The sequence below is a fragment of the Cucumis melo genome, chromosome 6, assembly GCF_025177605.1.
Source record: "Cucumis melo cultivar AY chromosome 6, USDA_Cmelo_AY_1.0, whole genome shotgun sequence".
NCBI classification, from domain to species: Eukaryota; Viridiplantae; Streptophyta; class Magnoliopsida; order Cucurbitales; family Cucurbitaceae; genus Cucumis; species Cucumis melo.
In genome coordinates this window covers 4,782,645-4,806,818 of record NC_066862.1, presented here as the reverse complement: position 1 = coordinate 4,806,818, position 24,174 = coordinate 4,782,645, and the positions used below count along the sequence as shown (strand labels likewise).

General features: G+C 29.5%; 2 protein-coding genes across 2 annotated transcripts; both read right to left on the bottom strand.

Annotated features, from left to right (window-relative positions):
* Positions 1–279: 279 nt before the first annotated feature.
* Positions 280–7,507, bottom strand: LOC103483810 (acyl-CoA-binding domain-containing protein 6). Its single transcript, XM_008440602.3, has 17 exons — positions 6,953–7,507; positions 6,715–6,793; positions 6,473–6,631; positions 6,236–6,313; positions 5,986–6,090; positions 5,168–5,234; positions 5,034–5,095; positions 4,811–4,950; positions 4,518–4,644; positions 4,299–4,413; positions 3,719–3,807; positions 2,881–2,964; positions 2,731–2,788; positions 2,443–2,642; positions 1,365–1,859; positions 1,195–1,254; positions 280–638 (listed from the first exon to the last, which is right to left on the bottom strand). The coding sequence occupies exons 1-17, from the start codon at positions 6,985–6,987 to the stop codon at positions 558–560; spliced, it is 2,034 nt and encodes a 677-aa protein (XP_008438824.1). The 5' UTR covers positions 6,988–7,507; the 3' UTR covers positions 280–557.
* Positions 7,508–16,842: 9,335 nt separating this feature from the next.
* On the bottom strand, positions 16,843–17,499 carry LOC103483809 (monothiol glutaredoxin-S2). Its single transcript, XM_008440601.3, has one exon. It carries the CDS (start codon positions 17,396–17,398, stop codon positions 17,090–17,092), a length of 309 nt encoding a protein of 102 aa, XP_008438823.1. The 5' UTR covers positions 17,399–17,499; the 3' UTR covers positions 16,843–17,089.
* Between the last annotated feature and the right edge of the window lie 6,675 nt (positions 17,500–24,174).

The following is a 24,174-nucleotide window of genomic DNA, read 5'->3' as shown; positions in this document are numbered from 1 at the left end:
AATATCTACTATTATATAAAAGTTTGTTTATTTGGATTAATTTTGCATGATCTTTGAAATTTTACTATAACTTTTACTTGCTTACATTTTGACCTTCTTACACTATACGTCTTGGAACAACAAATTTCTAGAAGCAATACATCTCTCAAGATTAATGAATGGTTTTCTCAAAAAATATAAAGGAAAAAAAATTGGTAAAAGTGTTTCTTTACAGTTAGCCTATCCCTCTAGGGTTCCTTTTAATGGAATTTGTCAGCAGAGGACAAAAGAGAGAAATAATTTAGGCAAACTCTTTTTTACACTTAAATTGAATTAATACAAAAGGTTTCAACAAACCCTACGCTACAACTAACCACATTCTAAGCCTATTGATTTGTTGTGAATCAATTTGTGGAGATAAGTTCCCATTACAAAATCTTATATCTCGTTGTTGGTTACCTCAAGGAAGATGGATTTCAATAAGCTCTTATTTCTGGCAACAATAATCTCTCCACAACCTTACAATTGGGAATCATTTTAATTTACAGATGCTTACCGTGTTTGTTCGAATTGTATTGCTACATGTGGAACGGTTTCCTTGGTGTCGGTGCTCGGTTCTCCATGGATTGCAATCTTTGCTTTAGATGAAATACCTCTACCTGCAACCATAGAATTAATGACTTACAGAAATAAATCCGTAGAACTAAGATTGTGTTAGGGTATCACGAAATAGGAAGGTTTAAAAAAACATGGTTTCCTTTTGCTCTCCCTAAATTTTCGAAGATGAAATTTCTCACTAAAATCAATCCTTCTTGCTCCCTAACCGAAAACCTTAACGAATTCCCTTATTGTTAATGTTCTTACTAAAAATATACTGTTCGTACGCATATACCCCTAACCGGTGCTATTGGAACATAATGAAAAAGTAGGTTGAATGAGCTCCTTATAAACACCCACACGTAACATGGAAAGACAGTGGAGTCCCAACGTGGTTGCTAATACATTTAAGAGTGATTTTAAGTGAACTTTTTTTCGTTATCAGAATATCTCACTTTGAAACAAACTTTTAATCGGTCAGTTAATTTGATTTTTGATATTATACTTTCAATCTTACTCTTCCTACATCAAAATTTATTTGAAAGCTTAAACAAATGTGAACACGATATTAACTATTTCAAAATCATACAAGGAACTATGATCACAAGAATGTCCTACCTGTAGTTGGAAGGCCCTAGACCTTTCTCCTGCAAGGACTCCTCTAGTAGAATGAAGCTCCTACAGCCAAAAAGATAATGACAAAAACTTGAGCCTCATGGCAATAGTAGGTATGCAATGTTATACACGACACGGCCATAGACCGTACCACGATACGAGTATAATAATACCTTCTGAGTGTCATCCAAAACTGCTTTGAGGAAAGCAACATCATGTTCAAGGCGTACATTGTCAGAGTGGACAATATTTGACAGACTATTGGCCTCTTCTTTTGCTATTTCTACTCCTGCTAGCTTATCTCTCAGCATTTCCATTTCCTTTATCATATCAGCTATTCTTTTCTCCATCTCCTGCCGGATCTTTAGAGCAGAGGATAAGTTTTTCTCCACGGCTTCTCGGCTCGCCGTTGCTGCTGCTAGTTGCCCTTCGAGAACTCCATTCTTTCTGATTAAGGCCGCCATTTTTGCTTCATAAAATTGATATATACTTGAAAAAGTGGATGATGTTACTATTTTACCACTGTTTTCGCTGAATAGATCAGTGTTATCAATGGGATGGTATCCAACTCCTTCCTTGAAGGGATTTGAGCTTTCATACTCGTATACTGAAGGCAGTGTCTCCCCATGGAATTCACCCCCAGATTGAGTCAACTTGTTCTCTGTTACCTACACCAACCAACCATGAACGTATGAAATTTGCTAAAGAAACAAACGCGAGGTTTAATATCACTTTTATTTTTTTACTAATTAAATATACAAATTTTTTTAATGATATAATTTTGAAATCAAAAGGAGCAACCGAGAGAGATTATATAATGTTATTCCACTGAGATATAAGAGATGTGAGGTGATAATCACAAAAAAAGAAAGAAGTTAATTCACACCATGAAAGAGATGTATTTAAAAGGTGATACAAGAAACGAGTAAAATCGGATTATCTTCAAATATATGACGATTCTACTCATTAAAAATGGGCCAAAAGTAAGCTTGGATGACGAATGTCGACATAATAGTTTTCTCATTCTTTAACGGATGGCCAATAAGAAGAACCAACATGATAGTTGAAGTAGGACCGGAACTTTATCAAACAATGAAGGACCGGAACTTTATCAAACAATGAAGGTTATGAATTAAAAAGGAAAGTTACATAAAAGTACCAAGGCCAATAAATACAAAGATACACACAATTGAACTCACTAGGTAACTTGCATAATAGAGAGTGATAACAATATAACCAACTTGAAATTACCTGAGAAGTGGAGGAATCATCTTCTGCAGTCTTGGCTATCTTAGTAGTTTTGTCAAAGGCTTCATCATTATGAAATTGCTTGCGGAGTGAAATATTTCCAGGAATAGGATTTGGATCGACAAGTGAGGTCTCTGAAATGGATTTTCTTCCAGAACCATGTTCAATAGCAGATGCTAGATTTTGTCTAGCAGTTGAGTCAACTGAATGCGTAAGGAAGAATCACTAAGTTTCCACGCAAAAGTTGAAAAAGAAATGCTTGAATTGAACTAAAAGTTTTCAGGATTTTACTGGGATTGGATCGGTGCCTCAAAGATGGCTCCTTCTTTTCCATGGTCAATACTTCAACCTGGGGCGACCATGAAGGGAGAGAATTATAAGAAAACAATTTACCACTTCAGTGACTAAAGAAGAAAAAAATAATATAATATTTAATGTCACCTGATTTGATGGCTCCTTTTTGGATCCCCCAAATGCAAGAAGAAAATCCTTCTCCTTGTGCTGCACGAGCACTAAGCTGAAACCCTAAGAACATATCTATCTTAAGTTACCATTCAACATAGTTGGACAAAATAATAGTAAAGCTTCAAATGATTTTACCTGAAACCAAAAAGTTTTAAAATAAAAATATATATCTACAATAGCTGGTATATGATCGAAACCATTATATATTTAGGAGTGTTTGGCTTATCTACTTCGTAAGTTGGCATTAAACAACTCATCGTTCATTTATCAACCATCTTCTCTTTTTTTCTTTTTTCTTTTTTATTTTGCATGTTTATCGAGAAACTCCATCTTACAACTCTACACTCCAAACAGAAACTTTCTGACTCCTATATATTATGTTCTAACTTTATATTAACTCAGTATCCAAAAAAAAATTCATATGAACTCAACTCAGTGCCCAGACATACCCCAGCCCCAAGGTGCAAGACCCTCTTGGAGACTGACTATGCTACTGGCAAAATAAATGTCCAAAAAAACAGTTTGATGCAAAGCCAGACTTTTAAATTTTAATCACCGATAATGAGAAGGGATTTAGCCCTAATCTGCCTTCCAGTCGTTTTTTCAAAAGAATGTTTTGCAGGGTCCAAAACATAAAATCCTGAAGACGCACTAAGCAGCTATGATCCACTGAGTTCACCGCAAGAATCGATTAAAACAATAATAAAGCTCCATCACTAAAAAGATGGTAGCTTTCCCTTCTAGAGGGAATATCTTACTATTAAATAGCAAATTGCCAACATATAGCAACATACTCAAAATCTTCCCCACTCACCTTATTGGTGGTAACAGAAGATGGAGGTGATGTGAGAGCAACGGACCACTCAAGTTTCAGTATGTCAAAGATCAAAGTATCCGCATGTCCTGGGAGCAGAGGGAAAAAAACGAGAAAGAGAAATCAGATCGTGGTAAAAAAGATAATGATGTGGAATTCGCATTATATAGAGATATAACCAACATAAAAAAATAATTTAAAAAAAAGGTACTTTCAACCTAATGGATGTACTAAGGATTTGAAGATATTAACCATTTTTTATAGGAAGATTCAATATATTCACCAAATGGAAACTCGAAACGCATTATCATCAGTTGTGCTAGAATTGGAATAATTTAAAGGGGTTCTAGTGGCTAGTATCACTATCTTATTACTGAGATTGGCTAAGATATATTAAATCACACATGTGGCTGAGCATCGAAACCAGGTATGTTGACATAATAGAGCATAAAAAAGAGTAATATAGTAATTCCATTAAACCAGATTGCATGTATTTCTCAAACACAGCACAACAACAACAACAATAATAATAAAATAAGCAAAGAAGTTCAAGCACTTGTTTCTTGGACCATGAACATACTCTTTTTTCTGCTTCCACCCCCTGCTATGCACCATTTAGTTCCACAGAGAACGCCACAGCAACCAGCTCTAGGTGATGGATGAAAACCCCGTACCTTTATTCTTGACCATACCATCTGGCAAAGGTTAAAAAATAGTTCTACATGCAATCAGGATTATATTCCGTTGACATTCTGGATTATAGACGGGGTTAATTTTGTAATGAAGCATCTTCACATACTGTTTCAAAGTCAAGCGAATATAAATCGTTCAGGGTTCGGGATTTTGATGTCCCTCCAAATATAAGTAGAGTTTTATCATCATAAAGAGCTGCCAAATGGTTGGATCTTGCAGATGGTCCCGTTCCTCTGACATAAATACGGAAATATAAGGAGGAGGAGAAAAGATCTAATATCCCTAATAGTGTAAAAGAGAATGGAAAATAAAAGGTTCTCTAAGAATAACATAGCATTAATTATGCAAAAGTTCATGAAAAGTACTACTAAGAATTCAACCAACGCCAAGGTTACTCACGTGCAATGTAGAGGGAGCCAAGTAAAAGATTTAAGGTCAAACATGTGAAGGTCGTTGAGTTTTCTCCTCCTACTATCTTCACCTCCAAAAAGGATTAAAACAGAGCTAGCTCTAACTACAGTGTGACCACTTCTAGCGACCTGCAATAATTAACTTCATAAGGGATTTGGGTAACAAAGAAACATTTAAATTACGACAAGGTAGATAAAATGTAAAACAGTACAGGTATATCTCCCTTTGCTTCCATCAGCGACCAACATTCTGTCTCTGTGTCAAATGCCCACACTGCAATCACCACAAAGATTAGCTTGCAAAACAAAAGGAGACCAGTATCAATACTAAAAGTAGAATATTGACCTGCCACTCTCTCATTTCCTGGCTCTGTCTTACCCCCAACCAAGAGAGCTTTCTTCCCCCAAGAAACCTTTTAAACAAGCAAGAAATATATTTTAGAGATGCAAGTTAACAAAAATAGATGCCATAAGGAGTGTGTGACCGTACTGAGTGAACGGGCAATAACATTGTAGAACTCGTCTCCATGGAGGATATTGTAATCTAATATCTTGCTGAAAACTACTATCCTACTCTAATTTGGTTGTTTTTTAAGAAATCGCATTCATAATGAATGAAAGAAAAGAAATACAAGGCACACAAAAAACGAGTTCCCACAACAAATGAGGGATCAACCCTAGCTATAGAAGAGAACTATCTAAGAACAAAACCAAGCCCATAATTACAAAAGGACCTAGTCATCGACTACCACAACTAGGAGTTAAACCTAATTACCTTTCACTTCCTCTCTCAATCTCTCCATTTCTCTAAAAATTCTATTATTCCTCTCAATCCAAATTCCCTGCAAAGAAACATGTTTATTTTTTCTTTTATTCTTTTAATGAGAAGTACAATGGAATCGTATTTAAGTCAATAAGTCTCTATAGGAACTGGTAAACATGATTCAATAGAACTAAACACTACCTAAAACTATAAGTAAGTTGCTCATTAAAACAAATCTCTATCATCCTTTTAGTCTATCAATTACACCCTTGGATTTATATTCTTACTTAAAGAAGTCACTGAATCTCAACTCAACAACCTATCCTCATCGCATAATTAGTTCCATGGACGCATATCATTCCAACAATACTCGCTAGCTAATGTTATTTGTAACAGCTTACCAGGCTGTGACCCTTGCATGCAGGGATCTTCAATGGAAGTGAGCTAGGTGATAGGTAAAGCTTTGATGAGGCTCTGGTCCAAGTAAATTTATCAAAATTAAGAACCTGCATAAAAACTGAAATAATCAACATCCATACAGGCAAAGCAATCACTTGAGTGACTCACGTCGTATAATGAACATTTATTAAATCTGTAACATGTTGGTGCAAAGAAAATGAACCATTCAAAGCAGAAGAAAGATTTTCCTACCTGAACATCATCTAATAATCCACTCCCAGATTCGCCACCAACAACAATCATCTTATTTCCAATCACCGTTGCGGCATGCTGTCAAAAGAAAAGAGCAACAACTCACCTTCTTAACATTAGAAGAACCACACATGTAGGTCTAAACTCTAAACTAGTGTAAGATTATCAATTTTTTTTAGTGGAGAACGGTGCAAGATTATCATTGATGGCAATAGAAAGTGGAATCAAACAATATACATTGAAACGAGGAGCTGGTTTTTCCCCTGCAATCGACAAGACCATCCAATTCTCAGACTGTCCCGAAGCACCATTATTACTAATATCTGGAACGTCAGAAGCTCGTTGCCCCTCATCATGCTCTTCAGAATGCCTACTAGCCGGCGCAGCACATTCACTCTGCCAGCGAAAAGGACATAAGAAACGAGCTATTCTACTTCAAACAAAAATCTAAAGCATCCAAAAAAAAAAAGAAGTGTTACATTAGAGCTGCTCCCTCGTTTGGGGTTTCGAATAGGACTCCTAGTTCCCTGAGCAGGATCCGAAAGCTGGACTTTCAATCTACAGTAACGAAATAGAAATTCTCAATCAAAAAATGCAAAATGTAGCCTCACTAAGTCCCATTTCCTAGCAGTTAACAAGATAAGAACTTGTTTAATCAAATAAATCTAAAAAAACTTCAAATATTGCATAACACATAAAACTGGCACAATCACTCACCTTCCAAGCTTCATTCGCCTCCGAAACCCGAACATTTTCACAGACTAAAAACTTCTTCACCACCACCACCAGAAACTTCCTCACTCCAAAACCCTAACCACTTCAGAGAGAATAAAAAAAAACCACATTACCATCAAAGGGAAGGTACACAACCACGAGCCAAACAACAAAAACCCTCGGAGTCCAGAAGAGGTAGCGGAATGCAACCAAAACAACCACAGAAGCAAAGTATTGAGACACGCAATAGAGATAGAGGCGGGATAGCGATAGAATAGAAAGAAATCAATCAAAAAGACATTGGATCCTGCGACAAAAGGGGGCCAAACTCCGAGGAGGATCAGCTACTTTTTGGTTCGTTCGTTCATTCGTCCACTGGAAAAAGAAAGACAAAGGAAGAAAGTGACCTTAAAGGAAGCGCAGATTAGCAAGGAGTTTTGTCAGGTAGTAGTGGGGGGGGGGGGGGGAAGAGGAGAGAAGGAGAATGCTAGAATAGGCCATGTGAAGTGAAAGGAAGCTACAGTTGAAGAAGAAGAAGAAGAAGACAAGAAGGAGAGAGTGAAGAAGGAAAATAAAGAATAAGAAATGACCGTTGATTTTGGAGGGAGGAGTCGAGGAGAGGATTATCTGCTCCACAGACAAACATGGGTGGGCCCTACTTCATTTAATTTCTCTTTTTATAATTTAATTTATAAATAAAAAATTATAATATATTCTTTTTTGTTTCTGTTTTTGGTCCCCTATTTCTCTTCTTTTTTCCCTCTAATCCCTTTTTTTACCCCTCTCTCTCTCTTGTGTGAATTATGAGTTTTGTCTTTATTTATATATATATATATATATATATATATATATATTTGTTCTCAAAATCTTCTAATAATTTTTGGACTATACTATTTAGTCCACGATCACACATCCATAATAGCCAACTTTGAACACATACATAAAGGAAAAAAAATATATATATTTGTAAATTGTTAGCAACATTTAAAAAAAAATGCAAATATAGTAAAATCTGTCAAAATCTATCAATTATAAAAGTTATTACTGATAGAGCATGTAGCAAATGTTGGTCTATCACCGATAAACCATAAAAGTCTATCAACGATAGAAATCTATGACCGATAAACTTTGTTATATTTGTAATTTTTTTAAAATACTGATATATACTTAATAATTATTCTAAAAATTACTACATATTATAATTATCCTTGTTGGAAATATGTTACAATATAATCCTTAGTAAATATTTTATAATAAAAATATGAATTACAAATATTTTCAAGATTTGGTTTCAATTTTATAAATATAATTAAAGTATATTTGTAAATATAAGAATTAAATTCGAAATATTAACGTATATTTAACATTTAAAAAAATTACAAATGTATCAAAATATGTCAAAAGTCAATCAAATAATAAAGCCTATCATGATCGACTTTGTTATAATTGCAATTTATTAAAAATATTATAATTGCAATTTATTAAAAAGATTGAATCATTGTAAATTTGAGTGTATAAGTAAAATTTAGATGCTAAATTATTATAAAGTTAATGATTAGATTGTTGGTTGTAAAAAGGTTTAGAATTTACGGCCACAGTACGACTAAAAATAGGTCAGAGTAAAAAAAGAAAAGAGGGAGCAAATAAGAAGAAGTATGGGGACCAGAAAGAAAAAGGAAATGATATTTGAAAGGCACTTTTTAGTTATTACGAACAAAAATGGGGACGAGAGTGTCAGAGATGTTGGAAAATGGAGCAGATGGAAAAGAAAGAGAGAAAAGAATCGGGATTCTGCCCGATATGGATTCTCGCGTGCCGAACATGGGCTTCCATGGGCCCTCCGGATTCTTGGGGCCCAAAAAATAGTTTGACTGGGCCCATTTAAAGTCAAGTCAAATCAAGCCCAAAGAAAAATAGCAAATTACTGTATTATTTTAATTTACGACAAAACTAACTTCTGTAATAATTTTTTCATTTTTCGTCCAAATTTATCCTTTCATAGATGACAAATGCCTATAGACATATAGGGTGCGTTTGGGAGAGGGAAATAGTTATGGGAGAAAATGATTATGATAATATGTGTTTGGGAGAAAAAATATAAAAGGTAGTATTATAATAGTATGTGTTTGGAGAAGAGATTGTGATAGTAGTGTTATAATAATATGTGTTTGGGGGAAGGATTATGATTGTAGTAATTTAAAAAATAATATTAGAATTTAGATTGGGTTATTTAGGTAGGGTAATGTAGGGTTGTAAGAAAGTAAAAATAGGATAAGATAGGGTTATTTAGGGATTATGATTATTTATCATATTCCTTGGGCAAAACACGGTTTGGTCTAATTTCCTAATCCTTTTCCTCCTAAAACCCCACCCCAAACACATCCATAGTGTATTTGTTGTGATCAAAAAGTCAAACAAAATATCACATATCACCAATACAGTGTATTTGTAAACACTCACTTATGATAATTCTTAACTAAATAAAAAAGATATTATATTGTTCCAACAATCTCTGAAGATATGACATTAGTTTCAACATCCTCATTTATTAGAATACAAAATCAAGTAATTAACGAATTTGTATGTTTCATATTATTTAAAAAAATATATATTAAATAGTATATATTACAAATTAATAATAACAATTTCAATCTACACCATCCCTTAAAATCGTCAATTTGAATTCAGATTCCCTAAAATAACTTTCAAAGATTGCATTTTTTATTTTTCGAAATATTGATGAAAAATATACATAAAAATACATCATACATATTTGATATTCTAACATTATTTTCCACCCTTAGTTTTAATTCAAAATTATAACACTATTTGTAAAATCCAAATTATATATATTAATTTTATATTATTAAATTGAATTCCTAACATTATGCCAAGAAAAAACATACATAAATATATTAATTATAGATTCTTAAATTGAATTCATAAAATTATGTAAAAAATAATGCACAATACATTAATTTCACTATTTTTTACTTTTTAAATTATTTATGAAAAAACATACATAAATTAATTAAATTTAGATTCAAAATTGAATTTATATAAGCATGTCAAAGATAATAGATAATCCATTAACTTCACCATTTTTTATTTTTTAAATTATTTACGAAAAAAACACACATAATACATTAAGTTTAGATTATTAATTTAAATTCATAAAATTATGCCAAAAATAATGGATAATCTATTAATTATACGATTTTTTATTTTTTCAATTATTTAAAAACATACATAAATACATTAAGTTTAGATTCTTAACTTAAATTCATAAATTATGTCAAATATAATGGATAATCACTTAATTTTAATATTTTTCAAAATTTTAAATTATTTATAAAAAAGCATACATAAATACATTAATTTTATATTTTTAACTTGCATTCCTAAGATTATACCAAATACAATGGATAATGCCTTAATTTTAACATTTTTTTACTTTTCAAATTATTTATGAAAAAACGTACATATATTAATTGGACCTTCCAACGAACATATATATATATATATATATATATATATATATATATATATATATATATATATATATTGTTATTCATTATAAAATTAATTTTAATTCAAATTTTTAATAATATTTTGAAATACAAATCATACACAACAATTTTAGATTCTTAGTTTGAATCCATTATGCCACATGTATCTCACCCTAATTTTACTCCATAACTCACGGTTTTAATTCAAAATTTTCAAATTTTATTAAAATTTAAATTCTACACCTTAATTCAGTATGTTATTACATTAATGGTTTGTTTAATTAGTTTCAAATAAAAATAAAGGAATAATTTTATTATTAACATTTACTTAATTTAATTACTAAAAATAATTTAATAAATACAGAGTAAATGATAAAATCATCAAAAATATTTATAAATATAACAAAATTTCATATTCTATTAGTGATAGATGATATCTATCGATATCTATCAATGATATTTGTAAAAAAGTTTCATATTCTATTAGTGATAGATGATATTTATCTATCAACTATCTATCGATATCTATCAATGATATTTTGTTATATTTACAAATATTTTTGTTCATTTTGTTATATATACTAAAAAAGTTATATATATATATATATATATATATATATATATATATATATATATATATATATATATTTATTGGTTAAACCAAAATTAAAAGTTCAAAAATAAAATTAATATTAAAACTATAATCTAATGATGAACTAAATTTGATATTATTATTCTGAAAAATTAATATTATTTATAAAAATATAGGAGAAGTGTTATAAATAGAAAAAAACTATTTACAAAATATAGCAAAAATAAAAACTTCAATGAACCATAGAGAATTTGATAGATTTTGTTATATTTCATAAATAGTTTCAATATTTTGTTATTATTAAAAATGTCCCTTTAATGAATAATTATTTTACGCTTACATTAAAATAGAAAAAAAAATATATTTTCCTTTTCCCTTAAATATTTTTATGCTACAAATCCAATAATATATTTTTGGTCCAATTAAAATAAAAAATAAAATAAATATTTAATAAAAAATAGTTAATTAGTGGAATTTATTTTTCCTTTTCCTTTTTCCTTAAGAAAACTCAATTCCTTTTCCTTTTACAAATCTCCATTCCAAATTTCTCTTTATATATGTTCAGAGAACCCAACAATCATCAATCATCTCTCGACGTAAAAACTTTTGTTAAATCATGAGTTTCGTTCGACGAGTTTGGTATCATAATCTCACCCAAGAATTGGTCATTCTCAACAACCAACTTTTCAAGTTTCCAGTCGCGATGAACACTGAGTCTCCGATCAACTCCGAGAGGTGCTCCCGAGGAACATTTCTACCAAGATTTGAAGTTCAATCTAAACCATTTGAAAATTCTTCAACTAGGTCTCACTCTGATGGATGAGAACGAGCATGTTGGGTTGTCTTGGGTGTTCACCTTTTATGATTTTGATGAACAAACAGACTTCTCTAGTTCTACGTCAATTCAATATTTGAAGAACAACAAAGGGTTCGAATTCAAGAAATAGAGGAAAGACGGAATTCCATCGGCTGAATTTCGACGTACATTTCTGCCGATCTTTTCTAGCAATCGAATAACCAAATGGATCACATTTCATGGAATTTACGATGTTGCTTATTTGTTAAAGCTATTGATGATCAGAATCATGCCGGAGTCCATGGTGGAATTCGCCATCATAGCTCAACGTCACCTTGGTACAGTGAACGACCTCAAGCACATGATTCGCAATTGTGAACACTTGATAAACGGTGAACTTGGACTTAGGAGACTCGCCGAGTTATCAATGTGAACGACACTATTTTCAACGATGGTTCTGATAGTTTGTTGATAGCTTTGGCGTATGCGAAGATGATGAAGACGCTCAAGTTTTCGCCGGAGATTACTGATGGATTTTTGTATGGTTTTCATTACAGAATTCGAGGATATAGAACCTTTTGCTATCCCATAACATATTACCCAAACTCATTACCTTTCCAAAATTTTTAACAACCTAACAACAACAATATCATATTACCCAAACTCATTGTCTTTCCACAACTTTCATCCCAACCATCTTTCTTACTGTTGTTTCGCTGATTTGCTACTCATTCCAAGTTACATTGCTACTTCTCAACAACCCTTGATGAATAAAATGGTGAACTTGAATATACTAATGGATGAAATCGATCGAGTACTAAATGAGTGGACAAGTCGGTCACTAAAAAGGGGCTGCCTCCTTAGCTTTGGATGCAAACATAGTGTGTCAGGATCTTAAGATTTTTTAACTATTAGGTAGGAATTTCATTTGGTCGTTTAATTTGGGAGAGTGCAAAAACTCTTGAAAATCTATTGATAGATAATGCTATATTTAAGTATTATTCTTTTTTCTTATGTTTTTTTAGTTATATTTTAATCTTTAAATTTCATCCATTTATTATTTTTCTACTTTTTAGTTTCATCTCATCGAGAGCAACTCAATATATAATTGTGTTAAAAGAGTAGTTTTTTTGTAAGTTAAGATCTTAATAATATAGAGAGTTTTGGTATAGTTTCAATATTTATTATGGCAAAAATCAATTTATATCCTAGAATTTTGAGAGTTGTATTTGCATGAAAAATAATCGAGCTACATTTTTTCAAATGAAACAAAAAAGTTAGTGCGACTCACATAATTTTCAAACTCGATTAAATTGATCATCAAATTGTTGTTGATGAATTTTCTGGTAAATACATTGAATTAATGCATAGGGTGAAAAATCAAATCTTAGACCTTGAAGTTGAGAGTACAAACACAACTATATGAGACTTTAACGTTTGTGTTTGATTATACAGACTAATGTTCTAAGTTAAATATCTATATTCATTCTACCAATTTTTTTTATAGAAACTAAAACTAAGTAATTATTTAATTAAATGTAAGAGAATATTTAATATTGCAGGGATGAATTAATTTTAGTATGATTCAGTATGTTATTACATTAATGGTTTATTTAATTAGATCCAATAAAAATAAATGAATATTTTTATTATTAACATTATTCAAAAGACAATGGACAATCCATTAATTTTACAATTTTTTATTTTTTAAATTATTTACGAAAAAACATACATAAATTAATTAATTTTAGATTCAAAATTGAATTCGTAAAATCATGCTGAAGATAATAGATAATCCATTAATTTTATTTTTAAATTATTTACAATAAAAACACACATAATACGATAAGTTTAGATTCTTAATTTGAATCCGTAAAATTATGCAAAAGATAATGAATAATCTATAATTCTACATTTTTTTAATTTTTTTAAAATTATTTATAAAAATACATACATAAATACATTAATTTTAGATTCTTAAGTTGAATTCATTAAATTATGCCAAATAGAAGGGATAATCCCTTAATTTTAACATTTTTTTATTTTACAAATTATTTATGAAAAAACATACATAAATACATTAATTTTATATTCTTAACTTGCACCCACACACATACATATTTTAAAATATTGTTATTATAAAATTAGTTTTAATTCAAAATTTTAACAATATTTTAAAATACAAATTATATACATCAATTTTAGATTATTAGTTTGAATCCCTACAATTATGCTACATATAATATTTCATATGCATCACTCCCTAATTTTACTCTATAGATCACGGTTTTAATTCAAAATTTTTAAAATTTTTTAAAATTCAAATTGTACACCTTAACTTAATTAATACTATTGCTTTGAATCCCTAAAATTATGCCAAGACAAAGCCGAATCGTTCTTCAACGTTAAAGATTCAACCGCGAACGGAGAAGTGAGGAATGACGAACAAAAAACGATGAACGACGAACCAAAATGTCAAGAACGACAAACAACGAACAAAGATATGCCGACACGAAGGAGATGCTAATCGAACGAAGAAGATATGGCAGCGCAACAAAGTAGATGTCAAGGGAAGGAGATGCTAATCGAAGGAAATGAGATGAGACAAAGAAATGTTCGGGTTTTCAAAAGTGAACAAGGAGATGCTAGGGATTTCAATTGCTTCCAAACTTCAAATAATGAATGGGATGTGAAATGACATAGACAAATTGAATGGGATGTGATATCTTACAGATGATTTGATGGTTTTTTTTTAAAAAAATTATAATATTTAAGTGTTGGTGCATAGTTTGTATTAATTATAAGGTATTTGTGGATTATGTTACAAGTGTATTTAGAAATCACATTTGTCACTTAGATAGTGTTATTTAAGGCATTGTTCTCTCATTTTTTATTTAAAAATTTTATGTCATGCAATTTTGTCAATTTAAAACTAAATTTGTCATTTATCCAAAGCAAACCCCTAATTTTGTCATTCTTCTTGTCAGCCCATCAATAAATCATTTAAAAATGCGATCGGTTGGTTATTAGTTTAATTATCCATAATCATGACAAAGATCCAAATCAATGAATGAATGTTAGAAAGCAATTAATTAATATCTTTACTACTTATCCATCTAGGTTATTGAAGGGGGTACTATAGTAATTTAACCAATTTTTGACTACTTACTAAAGTTGATAGTATAAGATTTTATGTTCGTTGAACTCTGTTATTGTCTTTTTGTCATCTATCGAGATAGTTATAAAATATATTTGATATTGATGTACTCTTGTAGGTTACAAAATCATTGAGAATAAATATCATTGATTTAGAATATGTAAAAAGGTACGTGCAATTTGTAAAAAGATCAAAACGGGCATAAATCAAATGACATGTGATATGTGTTATCGATCAACATATGTTTGTGGTTCGAATCCCACATCTTTATTATAAAAAAAAATGTCAAAAAGTGTACAAGTTATTTAGGATTGCTATTGACACCCTAGTCGTTTGTGTTAGTCGTTAATTAAATATGTCGATTGTATAAAAAAATAGAGATTATTAAAATAATAATAATAATAATAATAATACTGACAAACTAATATTGTGTTGGATATCAAATTTGTTTTCATTTCAATATTTTAAAATATGTTTAGTTACTTCTACGAAAAACACCTTTCCTCTCTCGGTACATTTAGTTTTGTATGCTTTGTCAACTTAAATACAACTTTGTAAAATTAATTATTTTATTTTCCACTCTACAACAAGTACGAAGATGTGAGATCAAACCTCTCACCATTAGGATAGATGATCATTATTGTTAATCTAAGTCAACTTTAGCCTATCTCCTACCTTTTAATCGTTGAATAAAAAAAAAAAGTAGGAAAAATCAGTTATGACCAAAATTTGTCAAAGTTATTTGAATTCTTACCATAAACTTGTAATTTCATCAAACTACGCCTCAAACTTTGATAAGAGTTATAATATAATTTTAAACCTTAAAAATTGTCTCAATTTCAATATTCTAGTAATAGTAAGTTCTCATTTTAAACATTATCATTATGAAAAGTTTTATCTTTTGCGTTGAATGAACTATGAAACTATGCATACCATATAAAGTTGATGAAAATTTAGAAAAAAAACAACCTCTAGAGCTAAAGTGTATACGTTGAAATTTATAAATGTTTGGAAAGTTAATCATAGTTAGTAAAGTATATAATTTAACCGTAGAACTAGGCAAGAGAAATCTGCGCAATAATAAAATTTATAACAACGTAAAGATACCGCTAATTTCATTTCACTTTTACTTAACCTTGTCTCATCAGATTAAATTTCATTTGGAATTTATTTTTTCCATGTCCCTCTTTGTATATTTTAGAAGTATCGTATACTTATTAAGCAAAAAAATCGATAGAGTTATAGTTCAATAGTTATAATTAAGATATTTATTTTTTCTTAAAATCAAGGGTGAATCGTCTAGTTTTATATATATATTATTTATACTTGTATATTTGCTTTTTTTTTTATTATTTTATTTCTGTTTGTTCCTAATTTATTTCAATTTTAAAAAATGTTTAGTTGATTTTTAACTATAACACAACGTAGGGGTATCAACTCAAATAAAAAAAGGACAAAAATACAAGCAACGTAAGAAACTCATATACGTTCCATTGTTTTGGTGTAAGGTAGGATTGTTTGTTTCATTGAATCCACACGAGCGAGAATCATGGCTACAAACCTAATATATTAAATATTTCATGTGAATTTTAAAACCAATGTATATAATTATTTTAAATTTCTTTTTGTAAGTTTAGTTATTAAGAATGATTTAATTTGAAAGATAATAATTATAAGAAAAAAAAAAGTTCTCAAATTAGGAGTGACACCTCACCTAGAAGTGGGAGAAAATAGAGGTCCAAAAGTACACAAAGACAAAAAAAAAAAAAGGTTCAATGCCCAAATTGCATGCTTTTAAGATGATGGATTGTAAAATATGCCCTCAACTTGACAACAAAATAAAGTAAAAGGCCTAATGTTTATTCCACAAAGAGACTACCATGACATTAAAACTCAAGTACTACAAAAAGGGATAGTCAGAGTTACATACACTACATATAAGTTAATGCTTCGTGTAATAGTTTAATGCGATTCACTTTACTTGATGGAGAAGGAAGCTCGAACCCATAAAACAGTACTAGCTCTTATCTAAGCATATGAACTATGATCACGACGGTTAATTTATTCGATATAGCTAGGGTGAAGTTCAAACCCATAGAGCACCAGCTTTTCTAAGCATGGGAATAAGAGATCGATTAAGGTGAAGACTCATGACTTCATTAGCACCACCAACTAATTCACCGCCAATGAAGACAGCTGGAACAGTAGGATTGAATCCAAGCCTAGAGAGAGCTTGCTCCACTTCTCTACCTCTCGAGATCTGATCTAGCTCATGCACTGCTGGGTTAACTCCAAAGCCACTCAACAACCTCATGACAGTGTGACTCATGCAACATGTACTTTTGCTAAAGATCACTACCGGTCTCTCCGAAATCAACCTTGTGACTCTATCCATTTGTAAGGGAACGTATAGCAATTTAAACCAAAGTTAAATATTTTTTTTTGAACCAAATCAACGTATGTAATGTAGAAGGCAAACTAGAACCGATAACTCAAGATAGGGAGTGAAAGCTATTTATAAGGAATTTTGGAAGAAGAGAAATACAAGAGGGGGAAAGGTTAAAAGAATGAATTGGCTCTTGGGAAAGAAGAAAATGATTGAAAAGGAAATCAAATAAGAATGTTCCATTAGATGATAGATTTTAGTTGATTTCACAATCATGCTTTAAGATAATGATATCAAATTCAACTTTTTTTGTCCTCAAATATCATATCAGCTTATAAACACTTATTTTACCTGTAAATTTTTTATTTAATTTTAAATTTTTATTTTTAAAATTTAACTGGCAAAATAATTTATGTATTTAAGTAACGTGCAAATTCTTTACGAACTCAAAATGAAATCTATTTAATTTTTAAAAATAAGATGAAAGAAATAAATACAAAAATGGTTACTGCTAGTGATTCTCTACATTTTTAGATTTAAATGGAAGAAAGAAGTAGATGAAAATGGAAGGACAAATGTGTGATTTGAAGTTTTAAAATTCTTTAGATGTAGAGAGTGACGACATGTTGGATTGGGAAGATATAAAGTAAAACGACGACGTCGGAATCTTTGAAATTGCAATGCGGAAAATAGAGACTTGTCCTTCGTACGGCACCACACATCATCATCGCTTCAAATTTTATCCACTATTTCTTAAAATAAGTTTACAAAACTTGAATATTTATATATATATATGTTAGTTTTACTTCATTTTAATCTCTATTTTTTCTTTAAGATGCTCTAATTATTTTTAGAATTCACAACTGTTTGTAATTTTAGATTTTTGTTCAATTTCATCTCTTCATTCTGACTGTCTTTTTACTTTCAAAATAATCATGTTTGTGTTTATTTTTTATTTCAACATTTTTTTTAGATTATACGTATGATTAAGTGAAAATATGGATCAATACGATCTTTTAAAAGTATATGAATCAATTCAAAATCCACAAACAAAATTAAACTAAAATTTAAAATATGGGAGAGAAAATTGAATATTTTAAAACTACAAAGATCAAAATAAAAAATAAAAAAAAAAGGAAAGAAAAAAAATTGCAACATTTTGCAGTGTATTAAAATATCCACGTCATATAGTTAAAACTTTAAATAAATGCATTTCACTCGTAAATCATAAATTAATAATAAAAAAATTAAATTATTATTATTATTATTATTTTAACCAAACGACAATAAATATGATATTTTTGCTTCCTAACAAAAAATTTACGGTATACAATTTTTGTCATAAACAGTGACGGATCTAGAAAATATATTGACAGAAACTAAAATTAAAATATAAAAATTGGAAGGAGGCTAACATTCAGAATAACCACAAGCTAACTATTGAAAATTAAATAATTTTCTTTATATATTATATAAAGATGATAAAGTTAAAGGGGGCTCGAGCTCCTTTGAGTCTATACTAAATCCGCCGGTGGTCATGAAATGCAAATATTTTGTCAACTTTACTACTTTTAACTATTTTTCTTATTTTAAATAACAAAACTTCTCTAAAATATTCAAAATATCATAATGTAGTTGCGATAAACCACGATAAATTATTACATATGTTTATTAATACATATAGATTTGAAAATAATTTTAATAATATTAATAAATAGTAATAGTAATAATAATAATAATAATTTATGAGACAGAAAATGAAGTTTAGTATATGAGTATTGAGAGTATGGAATTGGAAAATGTTGGTATAGGGGGAAGGAAGGGGTGGGGGTGGATTCGAGATGCTGTTTGAGGTCCCCAAACCTTATCCAAACCTTTTTCAATAAAACGTCACGATACGATCCCATTCTAACGCCCCCTCTCACCACATAAATTTTTAATTCCCATTCTTTTTTTACCCCTACAAATCTTCTCCCACTTCACCACACTTTAATACGTATTTAAACTTTGTATTATTAAATATCAAAAATAAAATGTTGTAAATATTTCTACTCAAAACTTTACCCTAATTAAAAAAATTTCTTCTCTCAATATCATTCGTTATTTTTTAATTGTCTTAATTTGAAGGATGGTATGAATTACCACAAAATTATCTAACTTTTAGTTTCTCTTTGTGGAATAATTTGTGTTGTTAATTAAATTTTGGCTTTTTTTAGTTCGAGAATTAATGATAAGTTATAAAGAGATGATTGAGACGATCTATTAACTAACATAAGTTTAGATGGATAATTATTGTTACTTTTTAAATCCTACGAGATAGAATGTATGAATTATCACTCTCGTATATTTTCGTCAACCACCCGTCACCATAATTTAACGATAATGTAGTGTTAGATAGCATTAAAGAATTAAAATGGGAAGAATATGTGTTGCAAATTGGATGGTGTGTAAGATGAGGGGAATACATATCATGTACTACTACAAATTAGCGTTACAAATATGGATATCTATTGATCAATTATTGTTTGAATAATTGATGTGATATATATTATTAATACTATACTTACTCTCATTCAATAACAATTACATAGAAAAGCCATTTATGAAGCAAACTGTCATTTAGTTTAGATATATTTTTCATATTAGAAGTTTTATTGTATGCAAAAAGAACTGTTTACATTTGATCAATAAATATTCGTTTTCTTTCATTCGAAGTGATAGATCGTTACCTTTTATTAATGGATTAAATTACAAAATTAAATTTGGTGTTTGCTTAATTTTTACTTTGTCTCTTAAACTTTAAAAAACATTTACTAGATCTGATGTAATAATTGATGTGATAATCTACAATAAATTCTCAATCTTCCAAATTATTTTGTTCAGTAAATTCCCACCTAATTAATATTTTTTAAAAAATTCACGGATCTTGTAAATAAATAATTACTAGAAATAACTTTAATTATATTTCATGAACTAATATAGATCGAAAATTACAAGTTCAACGATTTGTTCGACATTTCAAAAATTGATAGGTAGACACAATATTAAAAGTTTAAAGACGATTTATTTAAAACTTTAAAATTTGGTTGGTTACTTGGCCATTTTAAAATACCCTTTGCAATGGAAACAGACACAAAGCAAAGGATAAGAATATAATTATACCAAAAATAAAAAGAGTACATGATAAGTAATATGATAAATCAATTCTTAATATGGAAAACGAACTTACAAGGTTAGCTAGTTGTGTGTAGAAATTTCACAATAATGGTTTTTTTTTTTTAATTTATATGCAATATATATATAAGAAATGAATAAAAAAAAAAGTAAGAAATATACAAAGTGGGTATAAAAGAAAGAAAGGTGGAAGTATATTTTTTAGGGAATGAAAAAGATTTTGAAGAAAGATGTACCTATAAAAGATTCTGACCTTCCATAGGTATGGAAAAATGAAAAGAAAAAAACATTAGGGCATATATATATATACACACACATATATATATGCATGGGATGGATGGCTCATACATAAATGTCCCTGTCCTACACCCAAAGGTCATGTCTTTTTATATTCACATATGTTACCCAATGGGGTTGGTGAAGGGGTTATAATTTTATCGACCTTACCAAACTTGTTGGTTCTTTAATTAGGATATGATACATGTATATATATATTATCACACATATACCATTGTCGTTGTCGTAACTTTTGAGTATGTGATGGCCCTTTTACGAACTTGAGCATAAACACGCGGTTGATATATCACACTTGATCTTGATGAAGTTAAAGGGTAAGAATTCTCCAACCTTACGAATTATTGAACTTTTAACTAATTATTATGTCATTAAAATATTCATATATTTTGTATATCATTGCATTTAACTTTATAAGGTTATGGAGTTGAAAACTAGTACATATTAATTAAATATATAATTATAACTTTAGTAGAAAGTTATAATTTGATGAATATAATTATATAATTAGAATTTATAAACTATCGAATTATAAAACGGATCAAATTATAATTCTTTTCAAGATATTGAGATGAAATTTGTAATTTAATTCTAAAAATATTAATATTCTTATTCTTCTTTCTTATGAGGATGGGCTAAAGGAGAAGGAGCCCTCTATATATATATATATAGATAGATAGATAGATAGAGTGGAATTGATTTGTCATTTTATTTTGTTGTGGGGATAAGATGCAAATAATCACAATCCAATTCTATAAGCACATTAAGAGCCAGTGGGCACAATAATTGGGGTATAATGGGTGCTAATTAAAATTCCCAAAAGAAGAAAAAACAATGTAATCTTTTTTCTTCATATAATATGTAATCATCCTTAGGTCATAATAATAATAATAATAATAATAATAATAATAATAATAATACCAATTTTATTTTGTAAATATTTTTAGTATTTGTGCTATTTAAAAGAACTTTCTAATAACAATAATTTTATAATAAGGAAAATGTTAATTAGTATATACATTAATTAAAGAAATCAAACCCCAAATCAAGGAGATCTTGTTGTGTTTAACACAACTCTTTGACATTCCCTTAGAATGAAATTAGTGCATTGGAGTATAAAAAAAGAAGATGAAGATGAAGATATCAAGAAAGAAAGTATATAATAATAATCTTAAATGTGCCCTAGAATGAAATTTTGCTTCTCCATATTTTCTCCTACGACCCATCGCTATTTTCACGTGTTTCTGTTCTACTTTTTCCACCTTATTTATTTTTCTAAAAAGATTCATCTAATTATTCTCTTCTTCTTTTCCTTTTTCTATAATTATTTGTCTTATTAATTAATTAACTAATTAGTTAATAGTAATACACTATTCCACGTGGATATTGCCACCATTTGCCACTTGTCAGATGCATTTTGTCCGTGGAGTTCGTAACACAATCTATAAAAAGAGATTTTGATAAGTTCATTCCTAAAAGGGATAAAGCACATTCGTTGTTTTTGAGTTGATGGTGGCAATTAATGATAAAGATTATGGATATGACATCTCCTTGAAGCTTGCTTGGAAGTTGAGAAATGACGTTTAGTGGCGTTGACTTTTTTATGACGAGATGATCGAATCCCTGACAATGTAGCGTGTCTTATTCGTAGAGAGTTAGTGTTAGGCTTGACTAATGTGCTTGTCAAATAAATATAAGATGCATATCATATACTAATATAAGCATAACCTAAGTTGTGAATACGAGAATTATTTGAACTGTACCACTTTTTTAAAAGGACACATATCTTTGATATTACTTATAGATTGTATTGTACAGGTAGAATATAATCTCAATGGTAGAGGTTTAGGGAATGATTTATCTAGTTTTGGAATAGATTGTGTGATGAATCCTATAAAACGAATTTGGCTTTTGCTATCCTTTTTTCATTGTCTAAGTGTTGGCAGTCTACTTCCCCAAATTAATTTAAAGTTGTTGGATTATATATTTAGCTTAAGAATAAATAAAATCTCGCCTTTTGTGTCCTCATAGTTAAAAATGTAGAACTACATTTGATTGTCGTCTAATTAATTACCACTAATTATCAATTATATCTATTGTTATTTGATTGTTGTTTGATTGCTGATATATATTGTTATCTGACAGCTCATTATTATTTAATTTAATATTATTAGTTGTTACTTAATTGCAAATAATACCGATTGTTATATAATGATCTTACTTTTTTTTAATAATTACCGAGTAGAATATGATATAATCATCTCATGATCTTTCCATTTTTTGTCAATTGGTAAGGGTTTTTTTTTATTGCATTATAATTGTCATTTGACTATCTTACATTTTTTTTTTTGCCAATTACTAAGTAGTTTTTTTTATTACCATCCATTTTTGTAATCTATTGTCGATCATCTCATTGTCACTATGAAAAATGACCATAGGGAAGCTTAACCACAATAATAATAAAAAAATATTAAGAAATATAGTCATTTGAATAATGTCGGATTGCTATTATATTTTGCCATGAGTGCAAGTGCCTCTTTAAATAATATATTTATGTTTAATATATAAAAATTAATAGTAAAATTGTTGAAAATATGACCGAGATTCAAAGTGAGAAGAGGATTTATAACGAAGTGAAAGCACCAAATCAATCACTACCCATCTACTCTAAAATTACTATATCAATTTTCATAAGATATATATATAACCAACAACAAAATTTAAGAAAACCCTAACCCTAAATCGAGATTCAACTCCGACAAAGGGAGGACATAGTTGGTGAAGAAGATGAGGGCAAGGATGAACCCTAAATTTAGCTGAGAGGTAATTTGGAAATTAGAGAAAATTCATTAACCTTATTTTACCTTTATTTTAGCTGCTGAATAAATTCTAATTATTATCGTCATATTTGCAATGCAATAATAATAAAAATGGTGACGTTTAGTTTATCTTATTTTACTCTTTTTTTTTTCCCACTAATACAATTTCCCAAAAGTATATTTTCCTCGAATTTAGGCAATTGACCACCATGCGCCCATGCATGCATGGATGATAAACTAAACTTTTTTAATCCCTCCTTTATGGAATAAAATCACTGTTCATTCATCATCCTCAACTTTTCTTCCTACTACAAATCATAAAAGTACAAAAGGAATAAAAATATTAAATACAATCTTTGTAATTGGAAGAATATTACTAAAACACAAACATATATACGTCTCTCTTTGTGGAGAATCATTCTCATATGGAAGAAGAAGAAGAAGAAGAAGCTTATGGATCAAAATATATATATAATAATTAACAATGGAGACTTCCTC